General features: G+C 43.4%; 1 protein-coding gene across 5 annotated transcripts in view; it reads right to left on the reverse strand.

Moving 5' to 3' along the window:
- Window positions 1-14,655, reverse strand: part of IRF2 (interferon regulatory factor 2) — a 42,493-nt gene that overhangs the window by 12,909 nt on the left and 14,929 nt on the right. For 3 of the 5 annotated variants that reach the window (XM_069787996.1, XM_069788009.1, XM_069788019.1), the window contains exons 2-6: window positions 11,119-11,252; window positions 10,057-10,165; window positions 4,490-4,589; window positions 3,703-3,879; window positions 1,626-1,672 (exon numbers count right to left, since the gene is read on the reverse strand). In XM_069787996.1, coding sequence (XP_069644097.1) covers window positions 1,626-1,672; window positions 3,703-3,879; window positions 4,490-4,589; window positions 10,057-10,143 — 411 coding nt within the window. In that variant the 5' untranslated portion in view covers window positions 10,144-10,165; window positions 11,119-11,252. Of the gene's footprint in view, window positions 1-1,625; window positions 1,673-3,702; window positions 3,880-4,489; window positions 4,590-10,056; window positions 10,166-10,250; window positions 10,270-10,293; window positions 10,442-11,118; window positions 11,253-14,655 lie in introns of those variants that run through there. The other 2 variants (XM_069788003.1, XM_069787989.1) reach the window with 2 other exon arrangements.

Raw genomic sequence — 14,655 nt, forward strand, 5'->3', positions numbered from 1 at the left:
TTTCCTGGATGCCACATGCTGTGATTGTGATCCACTCAAAAAGAGCTGTCACTTCGACACGAGTCTGCACCTTCTTTGCCATTAAGCAAGGCAAACACGCACCCTGTCTCAAGGCCCCTCTGCACATCAGAAGGGTGCAAAGTTAGTGTTAATGGCAACTAGGTCTTTGATGAGCTGCACCGATTGTGTCCACCCACAGGTCAAAGACCTGGAGAGCCAGAAAAGATAAAATTAGCTGCTATTGATCCATTGAGGATCCCGACTGCAAAGACAGGTTAGGGCTGCACACTGGACACTTGAGCCTCTGGTGTTGTGCAGTGCCCCAGCAAACACAGCAGCCCCCATGGGAACGCTGCACACCCAGCACCTTGCTCAGCTTTACTGAGGCTTGGTTACAGAGTTTATTTAGCAGCCCTTTTCGAGCTGCAGAAACAAATATGCATCTTGGAACTCAGGTGATGGTGCCAGATCCACAAAGGGACTTGGACACTGGCACAGTTGGTGCTAAATCACCCAAATTTTCAGTGTCCAGATGTCTAGCCCAAGCTAAATGCATGGGGAAAGATATCACTTAGATTTAAAAAATGCCTCAATAGGGAGCTGCACGCGTAGCCAAAAGCATACATCTAGGATAAGGTAGAAATTAAACCTCAGGCAGGCGGTTCAGTCCTTTGTTTCAGAGGAAAGAGCCTGTTTTTATCTGGGCTACTCAGACACTTACGGCTTCTTTCCATTGCTGAGCATTCATTTTTTAATGGAGAGACTCCGTTTGTCCAAAAGCCCAGTGGTAGGAGACCTATTTGCGAGGTGGAAGACCTGCTTGCAGTCCCCCTTGCCTAATGCGGAGCAGGGATTTGTTAAGGCCCAGGTCTCTCACATCCACGGGGACAAGCAGTGAGTGCCCTTCTGCTGCAGACACGGCTGCTACGTGCAACCCAAGAACACCAACTTTACTGAAGGCTGAAAGTCTGAAACATTTTTTATTTGCTTTTTGAAAAAATTGAAGGGGGACCAAATCCTGCCGGTGTTTAATACTGACCACCTCATAGAGGTGCTCAGCAGAAGTGTGAAAGCTAGGCAACACCATGCTTTGTAGGGAAAGCAAATGTCAGTCGGGGTCCATGCTCTGAGCAGAAATCTCAGGCAGTGACTGAGGAGCTTTACAACTGAGGTCTTCTAACTGGCAAAACATGAGCAGAGGGTGTAGCTCTGACAGAACTTCTCCCCCTTGCCTGAACAAAAATGAACTTCCAATGCCTTACGCACAGAAATTAATTGCTCCAAAAGGTAGCTCTATTGTTCAGAAGCATTCTTTCCATAATTACTGTATTTCTACTTACACAGAGAAACAAATGGCAAATGTATTGCCGAGGCTGCCAGTTTTCCAACCTCCAGGCGTTGTAACACAAGGGCTGTGTCAACTGATGACGTCAGTCATGGCTTTAACAGCCTTCACATTTTTAAAAAAAAACAACCAAACATCCCATGTAACTGTAGCTACTTAAGCAAACCACAAGCATGAGAGATTTGCGAATATCCACCACAGTATACTATTGGGGCTATTAAAAAAATTTGCAACAGATTGTTTTCACAAGCTCTCGCACTATTAAACAGCTGCTTCTTACCTTAATTTGTTTGAATTTGTCATCCTTCTCGGACTTCGGTTTTTTTCCTGCAACAACAGAAGAAAGACTTCTTAAAGTCCTGTGTGCCATGAGTTAATCCTTCACACTTTCTATATTCACCAATAAATAGCCCCAAAACATGCCTCAAAACGGCAGCACCTCCTAGGAAAGGGAGAATACATTTTGCTTCATTTTAACTCCCCCTTAAGGCCTGGGCAGTCAAAAATTCACCTTGAACACTCTGGCTTTGTGCTTCATTTTTAAAGGCCTACAAAAAAACCCATGACAGGACTGAGGAAAGCAATTGCAGTCAAAAAATCAAGGTGAAAAATACGTAAGAATGACAAACTAAGCAACAAGGCCTGTTAAAAAAAAGAAGGAAGGGGGAGAAAAATACTCTTAAAGGGAAAAAATACCAAAATATATGTCTCATCACATTTGTGACACTCCCACTGTAGCTATAGGAAAAGGGAGTTTGTTCATTGATTTAATGTGAAAAGACATCACAATAAACTTCAACAAATATTTCTGTAAATAGTTGGAACTTGAGGGGGGGCAAATATATAGTCCATGCAAAGGTGGTGTATGCAATCACACTGGACCTGAGAATCCAGAAAACCACACAGCATATGACCCTCACAAAATATCGTGTGCCTTGGCAGACCCCAGTGTTGCTGCCCCTGCTCTGACCTGACGAGACCCTGATGTGGAAGCTCAGACTTGCTGGTGCAAGCTCTGCTCTACCCCACTGTGTGCACAGACGTGTCCCAGGAATTTCTGCCATCTCTACTACAAGATAGCACTGAGAATTAGAAATGTTTTGCAGCCAAATTCTTTTGCTCTCACTCACACATAAATTTAGCCACGTGCTGTGTAGAAAGGGCATGTGAGAATATACACAGGGCCCAAAATATGTCAGAGTTTCATAGTAACTGGACTTGCTGCAGAATCCTCTCCTGCTACAGCCCCCATCTCCAGAATCTCAGCTTTCATGATGAACTTTTCTAGTTCTTACAGCTATGAGAGGAATCTACCACAATGGGACAGGTTATGGTTCAGGGAAATAGCCTGAACATACAAAATACATCATTGACAAGAGACTGGAAACAGCTTCAAAGCAAATGTTCTACCTTTTGCAGATTGATCTCCCTTTCATAGTATCATTCTGCCCCAAAAATGCCAGAGTTCATCATTTCCAATCACACTGACCCTAAACTGAAGATGTGCCTTTCACTTCTCAATTTAAGAAAACAGCAAACTGAGCTACAGGTGAACTGAATTGGATTTTAAAGGAACACTGTGCATTTGGTTTGCAGGTTATCTTTTTGTCCAAAAATCCTAGACACCAGAGGATACCAGAGGACGAAGAAAGACATCATTCTACTCCATAAACCAGTAACGAAGCCATAAGGAAGCCAATGAGCCAGAAAGAAGCCAATGTTTCTACTCCATAAGAAACCAAATACTCATGAGATTGACCTGGTGATTAGGTCCTCTCCTGGCAGGTGGGAGACCTAATCCTTAAATTTGGAGATTAAAACATAATTTCCCATTTCACCATTATCATGCTGTGGGGGCTGGTTTTTCATGGCCTAGTGTAGCTACGTGGTTTCATGGTTTAATGTTCTGAGCAGAGAGTGTACTGCTCCCACTCAGCTCAACAGAGCACCAGTTTACTTCTACCCTTACTTGAAAAAAGGTACCACAATGTCTGCCACCGTATTCTGAATGAGCCTACTGAGTTAAATGCATTGATCTCTAATATCCCCCTAATCATTTTCCTTGACTGAAGAAGACCTGGGACTAGCATCAGAACACAACTCCATTGGCTTTAACAGAACTAACACAATTTACACACATCACCAGCTTGGGGATATCACATCTCGTCCATCTCTCCAAGCGGCTTGTTCTCTTAACTGAATGTAGCCCATTTTTCATACAGCTGTTCCTAAGTTCTGGGGAACATCTGGATAAAAATGTCCAGCTTCACAGAAGTAGAACCGGCACATTTTGCGGGCCCCAAAATAATAACAATGCCCTCAAAACCATTTTCATGTTGACAAGCTCTACCCTCTACCTTTTTTGGAAGGTCTTTCAGATAACGGCAGCATCCGGTACACTCTGAAGGCATTGTTTCCTTTCTTTATACTTTTGTCCTTCACTTCTTCTATGTCAGGCAGGGAGTTCATAGCACAACGGAAGTTTGCCTTCCATGTCTTTGGATCAGGTTTATCTACTCCTGACTGGTATTTTCCTAAACAAGAAAAGAAAGTTAGGCACACATGATGTGCAATTGAAAACCTAAGGTGAGTTAATAACAGCGTAGGTTAACTTCAAGGTATCAGCCTTTGGTTCCCATGACAAGCATTCAAACAATAGCTGAGGTTGCAAGAGAGTGCTGTGATCTCATTCCCATGCACATTTCTAGAACACATGATGAACAGTTTCTGCTCAAGAAAGACCGAGGGCACTGCAGATCAGATGTGACTCCACAACACTGTGGAAAAGCTTGCACAGCATTTACCTTTATGATGTCTGGCTCAAATCCATAGAAAGGCATCAAAAGCTAAGGGGCCAAGTCTACAAAGTGCTGAGTGTGCTCTACTCCTGACAATTCTGAACACAATCTTGTTAACGTTTAAATCAATTTAAGTTTTACTGTGTTCCTGAATGCAAATGAGTTATGGTGCTTCAATAAAGCTGGAGTATTGCAGGCCTTGAAAAAAGCACTTAGCCTCCCACAAATCTAGAAACTTAAATTCACTCTCTGTGTTAGTAAAAGCAAAGACAAGAGAGAAGGAAAATGTAACTTTAAAAGGGAAAACAATGTGAAAATCTGTCCTGCAGAAAGAGAGTTCCAATACCTGTGTGAATTGCCCAGTTTCTAAATAAGGGAGCATCTTTTTCAACATCCCACCCATGTCTTGCGGCATGCATCCACGGAATCTGAAAAATCTTCTTCTCCTAGAAGGGAAAACAAACAGGAAATGCCAACACTGATTGACTTGAGGGATCTTCTGATGACTTTAAGTCACTTATTTAAAAGCACAGTTCCAGCATCTGCAAGTGTTTTGCTTCCTTCTAACCCTGTGCCACTGTCACTGAACTCAATAGGAAAATATCCACTGGCGTCACCAAAAACAGAATACAGCCCTAAGTATATGAAATACTCAGAAGCCCCTTCACGGACGATGAGCCCGGCAGCTTTCCAAGCTGACACATGGATAAAACATGCAGTGCTACACATTTCTAAACATTCAAATGAAGGCTAGTTTTGGCAGCATAGACACTTTTATGATTAGAAAAATTAGATATGAAACTAAACAACCATAGAAACAGAGCAAACTCAAGGGATTTAGAATTCAGCCAGTAAAATACTAGCATGGTGAAGGAAAGGGATCTCTCAAATTTATACCCCAAGCAAATGGGCATATGACTGTATTAACTGTAGACATCTCTCTAGTGGGCATAAGAAATACAAGACACCCATGTGAAGGGGTGGCATTGAGGATAGTTGAATGTATTTTAGTTTAGAAACTTCAGACCAAAAAGAAGTGCATTTAAAGCAATCCAAAGGAAGATGCTTTTTTCATTTTTTTTTAACATACAACATGTAGTTAAACCAGGGCATGCCGTATGTGGTGGAAGTATAAACTGATTCCCAAAGGGATCGGAAAAACTCATGGAAGATATTATACTGGTGACGATTAAAGATGATAGTTTGGGATGCAGCTCCAGCTCTGGGAGCCCAATGGCTTTCAGAGCTTGAACAACATGTTTCCTATACTCCTTCCACCAGCACTTAGCACACAGGATACTGGGCCAGGTGGATGCCGGGTCAGGTGTGCTTGTATGTCATACAACACAGGAACAAATTCCTACGTGCTGACCTACAGGGCTGCTTCAGAACTCTTCATGTTCACTTCTGCAAAGCCATACAAAAGGAGTTTGTTCCACAACACCTGTTTTTTCTCCCCTATTGGGGGGGAATACACTTTATCTGGCTTTACGTGCAGACATCTTGCACTATAAACACTGCCACTACAGGTTTAGATCCACTTCTCAGTCTCTGAAGAGAAAAGCACTTCCAGGGCAAAATGCACCCTCCTCCTGAGGTGGCCACCTCAGCTGCGCCAACTGAATTGCACCCTAAAAGGGCCTATTTCTCTCCATTGACTACAAACAACTCTAGACAGGCAGCTCTCATTTAAACGACTGCATTGTAGACGTCTGTGGTCGGATGAGATGAATCCTTTGTCCTTTCCCCTTCCTCCAACAACCACTTTTCTTCCTTGTCTGTCTGGTTAATATTTCACTAATGTCAAGGTTAGGTTTATTTCCCTTCCTTTCCATGTGATCTTTTCTTTTTTGAGCCTGTGTTTTGTATCGTGCTTCAACTCTTGTCTTCAATCCTTTCTCTCATTTACATTCACTTGTTCCGAATTGCATTCTTCCCTTCTCGCTTGGCTTCATCTTTTCTTTAATTTGGTGAAAGCACAGATTTAACACATTCCTCATTCCCCTTCAAGCCCTCATACTCTCATTCTTTCTCTTAATCTATTCCCATCACTTCTCTCATGTGCCTTTTGCCTCCTTACTCTTCCCCCTCTATATAGTTAAATCATCCTACAGAGATGCTGTCCTCTTTGCCAAGTAGAAATGATCTAAAGAAAGCCTCAACCTGACTATCTTGTGGTCCACAGCACTACTGTATGCATCAGAGCTAGAGTAAGCTTCCTTGCCTTTACTCTCCCATAAACTATAATGAGCACGGAAAAAAATTCATACTTCCATAGAAGACAATTTCTATCAACAAGAACTTTAAGAATTGACCAGATTAAAAAGTCTTCTCACGCTTAGTGATAGGGAGGGGTTTGAACAATGCTACACAATGCTATGGAGGTTATACTCCATACATTGGAGGTTATATTCCATATGATAATTTTAAGAGTTTTATAGGAAATAGCAGACTGAACAAGACTCCAGACATAGCATCCTGTCATCATCAACTGTATTCACTGCTTCAAAGGAAGGTGCCAGGACACTCTCAACAGCAGTCTAAGTGTTCATTACAGTGTTTCTGTTCATTACAGAAAGTTCTTCCCAATCCCAGATGCCTTGAAGCACATGGATTTATAGCAAGTTATAATATAAATAACAAAACTGTAGAATCCACATGTATTATAATTTTATAATGCATATATAATTTTACATACCTATATAGAAACTACAGATTTTCTCATCAACTATCAAATATCTAATCTTCTCTGAAATCCCGCAAGACTGCTGATTGCAGCAATACCATGTAGTTGTGTGTTCTGCTCTGGTTGACCTAGATGCTTTCTATTTAAATACTAATTTTTGATTTCACACATTATCAAATATTTATGTATATCCTTCTTCAGTCGATGCATCCTAATAATGACCTTAATAGGAAAAGGCTCATCAGTGCTTTCTGTTAGACTTGGAAAACCATATACTGTCTGGTACAGCACTCCATCACTGGACATCTGTCCAGGAGTCTTGTGTTTCCATTAAAAAATTAGCCTCACCTGAAGTCAAAAGCACAACCCACAAATCTTTTGCAGCGTAACAGGAATTGCTACCAAACTCCCACGGGGACATCCAAAGGGAAAAGGTGTCACATTCTTAGAAATAGGCAGGAAGAGGAAAATAGTATCGAACGTTTGCAACCCTAGCGTTGCAAAATGCTCCAAGCAGGTGAATGAGCATGAGATCACATACTAGCTAGAAAGTCATAGGACAGACACATTTTAAATAGCGGCATCCATCTGGAGGGTAATACTCCAAGCATCCATCAAAGCAGCAGGTTGCCTCTCGACTCCTGTTACAGCTACTCTGAATGTTTCCACTGTAATTTCCTTTTCCAGATCCATGAGGGACACTGACCTCTCATTATCCCCCTCCTCACACCACCTCTGCCCTCTACTGAACTACGTCATTTTCTTCACACCTCCCAATTTTGTCTCTCTGGGAAGGTAAAGAAATTCCCTTCCTCCCTCATGCCATTCAGCAGGGTAACATTTTCACCAGGGAGGTACACAAGTATTTATTTTTTTAAGCCCTACAGAGAGTGGTCTGTTCTGGAGGAGAACAGAAAGCAGGAGGTATAATGGGATCAACTGACAGTAGGAGAAGGAATTAGGTAAGTCAGCTGTACCTGATTTGTCATTTTTAACCGAGAGCAGTTTAATTCCTTTCTCAGTCTGGAAAAATTCCCCAAGAAGAGACAGCCAATGACAAACCCAGAATGGTAATCGTTTCTTTAGTATTTAAATCTTATTTCCTTAAAAGCTGTGCACACACACTAGCACCATTCTCTTGCTAATCTGACCCACCTTCTTTTCCGTACTGTGAACTGTCCTTTGCCACATTCTGATTAAAATATACAAATCCCCAAATCCTACAGCCTCCAGAGTCACTTCTGTGGGTACGGAACGGGCTGTGATACACATGACACTATATCATTGATTCCATGCATGGCTTTTTTTATGGTCAGGATTTACAGTAAAAATAGAAATATTTTTGGTTTAATGATTCATTGTTGGAATGAATGTTTAAACATTTTTAAACAGAAATGCTCAGAAGTGCAATTAGCTTGTTGAGCACAATAAAGGCAACCCAGAATGATGCCAAATCAGAGAGTAGAAGGGGGGAATCAGAGTTTAATAAACCTCAAGGCAGGCCACTTAGACTGGTATCCTCTTTCTGGTAGGAGCCAGGGCTTTGTTTTAGGAAAAAAAAAAAACCCAACATTTCAAAATACTTTGTTTGTGAGACAAGCCTTGGTCAATATAGAATATGCTAACTAAGGACAAAATCTCCTACCGACTCTTGCATGCAAACAGTTTATGCCAGAAGCACAAGGCAGAAACCGCTGTAACAACACGATCAGAGGGCTACAAACTTTAAACAACATGACATGCCTTGCAAACTGCCTTTATGGGCTGGTGGGCTGAACTGGGAAGAATGAAGCCCTTAGCACAGTGGCAGTGTTTTCACACTGCAGAGCAAAGGAGGCAAGTACATTCCAGGGGTGTTCCAAAAAAAGGCTACGTGAATGTAATCTACAGATGACAAAATTATATTTAAGAGTAATATGCTCATATCTGAAATACTGTGCCCTACTAAGTGCAGAGAAATTATTTCAGGATTGGGCAGGAATGCCCAGCAAAGGACAGCAGAGGTGGACTGTCAGCAGGAGAGACCTGACACCGAAGTAAAGATACTCAAAGAGAAGAATCCGTAGGGACCTGAACATGGGACTCAAATTACAAAGACAACAGTAAAAACTACTCTCTTCCTCCTCTTCAGCTGTGACCCCATTATGCAAGAACAAGGACCTACTCAAATTCACAGGGCAGCTAACTGGGGAATGGATAAAGCAGTATTTATTTACCCAGCCATAGCATGTGAGAGTCACTGATGTAGGAAGTTCCTAAGAAACAAAATTCGTAGCTGAAATTTAAAGGACTCCTGGTAATTTTATAGTCACGAGCATTTCTAGCTTTGAAAGCTGAAATAAAAAGTAGTAATCTTAATTGCCATTCTTCAGCTCTAAAAATGAACACCTGAGCACCACAACTACAACTATAAGGAGGATACGAGACTAAGTGGGTTAGTGTCTTAACCAGAGTGGCAGCTCCTATGCTTCTGCACCCGATTTTGTGTATTTCCACCTATTTTGATAATTAGGTAGCCTCTGTACCCAAAACCACTTCATGCTTTTCAGTGTGCTGAATTACTCTCCCGCATACAGCAGAACACATGCAATATTTCCAGGTTTTATTACTATTCAAAGTCTCAAATACACTCCTTGGTTTTATTGAGCCAATTAAAAAGAATTCAAATTGGGCAGTGACATTTTGGAGCCCACACTTGGGCTCTCAAAGTGTCTAGAGCTCTCAGTAAGAGCTCAGGACCCGGAATATGAGGGTTGGGTCTGGCAGGGGAAAAGTTACCCCATTTTGTCCCAGGTTGACAAGTATCAGAGAAGTCACACAAGTCTGAAACAGATCGTTGCTTCAACCCAGAGTCTAACACAGAATATAGCTTTCCACCTCAGGAGACCATTTTGTTCACATCCCTCTGATGCTACTTGGTGAGCAATCTGTTCCCAGCTCAAAAAAACACCTAGCGGGAGTCTCCAGAAATGCTCACTCCAACAACAAAGAGTTGGAAAATGCTTTCAAAGGAGCCACAAATCCACCAGGCCAAAGCAGGGCGCCTCAGATCTGGCAGGTGAGGCTGGAGGAACAGGTTCAGCAGGAAGCATTCAGCTTTGCCCTTCCTCCCCATGTCACTCCTTTGAAAACCAGGAATGAGCTGATTTACCTATCCAAACCTCAGGCACTGCTATAAAGTCCCTCTTCAGCACACATACACACATGCGTGCATGCACCCCCCTTACCTTATTTAGCCATTTCAGCCCCGGTATCCTGTTAGAGTTGATTTGCTCTTCCAGCCAGGGGCGCATCCGCATCCTTTCGACAGGCATTGTCACCCCCACCGGGAAGGAGCTGCAGGGAACAAGGGACAAGGTTACTTGTTTTCCAGGCAGAACTCCCAGGCAGCTCCCCCATTTCTGCACAGTAACAGACTTACTAAAGCTTTGCAGGCATCGAACAACTATAAATATAATACTGACTTTGGATCTGTGCAGGAGCCTCCCCTAAGAGCAACTGAGATGATAAAGCCTTCTCAATGGTAGAAAACACTCTTCTGGTACACCTGGATTAGGAAAACCTTCACCTGAAGAAGACACATCATATTGGCAAAAGCTTGTCTGCTGATAGAGGCAGGATACCAGAGGCTGCAAAGAAAAACAATTACGCTCCTGAAGAGACCTCTTTTTGGCCCACATACCTGCATCCGTACACGACCTTTTTCTGCCAAGAAAAAAAATGTAACCAAAAAAACTCACATGCAGGAGGCATCACTGTACTAGCTAAAATGATGCACCTGCTAACGAGAGTGCTTTCGAATGTCTGCTTCTGTCCCATGAACTTGACTAAACTTATGAAAAACACATTTTCCATCATAGCAATTTATCAGACCACTTTGGTTCTGGCTGAGTAGTTTGACCCCCTCCCTCCAGCTTTCTCTGATCAAACCAGTCGCTGATTTTTTTAGCTGCTATTTTACATTTTGATACTGCTTGGCTAGGAAGTGAGTGCTTTACAGCCCCCTCAGCTGCACCACACCACGTTATACTATTCAGTTAAGACTCAAACTGACTTCTCTCTCTCTCTCTCTCATGTGACCCTGATGCCACTTCCCTGTTTAGGGCTGTAAATTATTGACATAAGAGTCCAAAGTCTTGAACCTGAGGCAGAAAATTTTAAAAACATTAACCTATCTCAGGCACTGCTCTGAAAGCCCCAACTGGCACTAGATGCAGATTAAAGCACCAAAGCACCGCAATAAACTCCTGTCAAGCAGGCTGCAACCCATCATTTCCATGTTCAAGTACTTGCATTTAGGCTGCCGCTTCTCCTCTCCCCCACTGCACCAGGCTCAGCTCCTTCCTCTCTCTTTTGTTCTTCACATCTGTGTTCTCTGCATCATTCTTAACTTCTCTGCTCCGCTATTCTTGTCACCTTTGATCTTAAAAAAAAAAAAAAAAAAAAAGAGAAAAAAATGAGTAGGCCACGTATTTGAAAGCACACAGCAATGACACAAGTGTAAATGGGTTTGTTCTTGCTTCCTATGGGAGTACAGGCATCAGACAGACTAACAATTAGGCAGTACCAAGCCCACACCCAGCACAAGAGGAAGAAAAATGTTCAAAGTTTCCTCTCATTGCTCTGAGGACATGTATTTCCTGAAACTAATAAGGAATTAAAACCTGAATGCAACAATAAGGCTCTTTGATGTGTTCAGAGAATTTACCAGCAGCCATGCTCACACTAATCTCTTAGCAAACATACTGGCATTTTATTTACTACTCTGTGGAGCTGCTCACTCGTGCTTCAGCTGCAGCCTTTTCCAGTAACTACAGATTTCTAAAATAGCTAAGAAAATGGTGGCAACTGCTCAGCTCCCTTTCAGGTTCATGTCAGACATGAAAAAACAGCCAATCCCAGAACCTGACAGTGGCCGAGCCCTTGTGCAAATCCCCTCTCTGTGCAAGAGGGAAGGTTTTTTCTGGGCGAGGGTGATGTGGGTGCAGTGTTCTCAGTGCCTGGGATGGTGGCAAGCAGCCAGCCGCTCCGCTGCAGCCCCCTCTGCTTGGTACCAATGATCCTCATCCAGGTTGCAGAGTGTGTACCTGAGATCTGTACCATCTTCCCCTACTACACTTTGGGTCAAAACTGAAAAATGCAAATGGCAATACACTAAAAACGTGAGCAAATTTTTATTCATCTGTCAAGGAAGAAGCAAGTAGATGCAACGATCATCTTAGATGCATTTCTTTGTAAGATATCTTTAAGTATGCATGCACTTTGAGGCAATTCCTGGAAACACTATGCATCATCTTCAGCATTCGATATATGAGCGCCCTCATTTAGCAGTGGGAGTCATATTATCTTCTGGGTGATGAGCCCCAAAGACAAACTTCAAGCCCATCTGAATGAACAAATTAGACATAAGGCAGGAAAGTCATCTTGAAGGCAGCAGCAACGAATCCCACTTGGGACAGGCAATGCGGAAGAAACAGAAGCTGTCTTTGTGCAAAAGCAATGCATTTCAGGAGATGAGAAAGCTGTCAACATCGCTACTATCAGGAAGCCGGTCTTGCCCAAAACAGCACGATTGAGCCAGTCGTCTCTTCCCTCCCATGTCCCCAGGGGCTTCCCCAGCTGCTCCCCCGCAGATGCTGTGGTGCTCATCTCATTGTCGGTACCCTGCAACTCCGCTGGGATTAGCACCTGCAGCTGTCAGCACACACCTTCACATCCAACACCCACACCAAGGCAAATTAATCCAAGGTAATCAGGAAAGAGGTTTGGCTTGTGAGAAGGGAGGAGTGGCTCCCAAGATCTGTTTATCTGAAAGTAAAACCAAACCCAGCTAAAAATAACCCGCAGTGGTGTCCAGGTGGATGGAACAGTGGGCATCTTCTGGGGGAACGTCTTTCACAGAGGGGCAAGCATAGCATGCTTCTGCTCATCAAAACACAGCCCGTGCTCCTCTAAGAGTATGTGCTGCTGAAAATAAAGCCTGATGTCTTCAGAAGACACCCCCAGACCTGTCTGCCCCAGGACAGCACTGACCACAACAGTGCTAAAATGTAGTGGGGTTTTGGCAGTTGCACATCAACTACGTCCTTGTGATGAAAATACCAAGTTAACTCTACCGAGTAATTGCCTGTGCAAAACGAAGGTGCCACATCTCCCCTCCAGAGCTGCCAAATGCATGATTTATTTGTACAGAAAGAAAGATCAACTTCTGCAGTGCCTTAAAAGCAGCCTCTGTCTGTCCCTACATGGGGTTAATGGGTGCACTTGGGAGTCTTATTCCATGGCTCCAGGTGGAGAACCTGAAGTCCATCCATCAGTGAATAGCGGGACAATCACCTTCTGCCATTAAGAGTCAGTCAAGTTTGTAGAGACATTTGGAATTATCCAAAATAGGCAGCAAAGGCGTGTAAAGTTTCAGGGGCCATCACCTAACATCAAGCCAGCTTCACCCTCCATCAGAATACATTAATTATGAAAAAAACCTACAAAGCCAGAAACTGAGGTGAGCCATACAAAACAGCGGGCATGCCAAGTTCCTTCACTCCAGTCTCTCTCCAGTGTTTACCCAGTGGAAAGGAAAAAGCAGAAACAGTCGATCCTTTCAAGGAGAACGAAACATCAACATTTATAATCTGAAGCAGGCTGTAAAACCGGGAGCACCTATGCACCTATCTCCCATTCCCGGTCAATGTTAACATTGCACTTCCCCTGCATATTTACACGTAGAAGAAGCTACATGCAGTTGTCTGTTATTTTTTGTATCAGGACAAGTGGAATTCTACCAGTACTTTCAGAGCTGCCAAGGCATCCAGTTCCCACCAGCTTCATCCACTGGCCTAAGCAAACTTCTCCAGTAGCCTGGTTACCTTTGCCAGCCTGAACCTTCACACTCAGGTTAACCGGGAGAAAAATGGCTTAATGCCTGCCATGGGTGACTTGGCACCATCTTCCTCCACCTTGGAGAGAGCATGGATGGAGATGGCCAGGGGAGAGGAGTGGAGCCAGCTAGGGCTGCAGGGGGAAGGAGCAGCTCCAGCTCCATGAGCCACAAAGGAGCGCCTTGCACTCCATCACCCCCACCCTTCAGTCCCATCCCAATTTTGTTGCACACCAATGCTACTCCTTGCATGACAGCTTTGTGAACAAGACCAGGGAACTTAGCAGGCTTACAAGCATCACCTCTTTCTGTAAGGCCCGTTTTGTCTGTTTGAACCCGGACCACGGCTCTCATCCTGCTCAAAGACACACGTGACAGCGCAACCGAGAGGGAAGGGCACTCCGGCTTGGCAGTGGGAAGGAGCAGCTGGGGAGGACAAGGAGAAACCCCTTAAAGCAAAACCACTAATGAAGCTCCTGTGCTTTTAGAGCACAGTTTCAAACTTGGACGGTTCTGGCCTCCAGCATCTCTTTGGGGAGAGCACAGGAAAATGCTTAACGTTCCCAGAGACCCACACTGGAGTCAAACTTTCTGGCATTATGTTGAAAATAATTCGTTTGTTTTTTTCTTCTATCACGGTCCCATGGTAGAGGAAGGGAAAAATAATCGCCAAGAAACACAGTCAACTGCTAATGCAGGTGGGACGTCAGAAAGCATTTTTCTGCCCGACAAGAAAAAAGGAGCTCTTTTAGACATGGAAGTAGGGCTATCTGCTGGGAATCCATTTTATGAACACTTGTCATTCTTAACAAGACAGCCAATCTTCAAGAACCACAATTTTTAACCATACCTCCTACAAATGAATTAAGGCTAGTAGCTCTGTGAACAGCATTTCCCTTTTCTCACTCCATGTTTATCACCTACCTCCTTCTTAAACGGGCCATAGTCA

The sequence above is a fragment of the Haliaeetus albicilla genome, chromosome 1 (genome assembly GCF_947461875.1).
Source record: "Haliaeetus albicilla chromosome 1, bHalAlb1.1, whole genome shotgun sequence".
Classification (NCBI taxonomy): Eukaryota; Metazoa; Chordata; class Aves; order Accipitriformes; family Accipitridae; genus Haliaeetus; species Haliaeetus albicilla.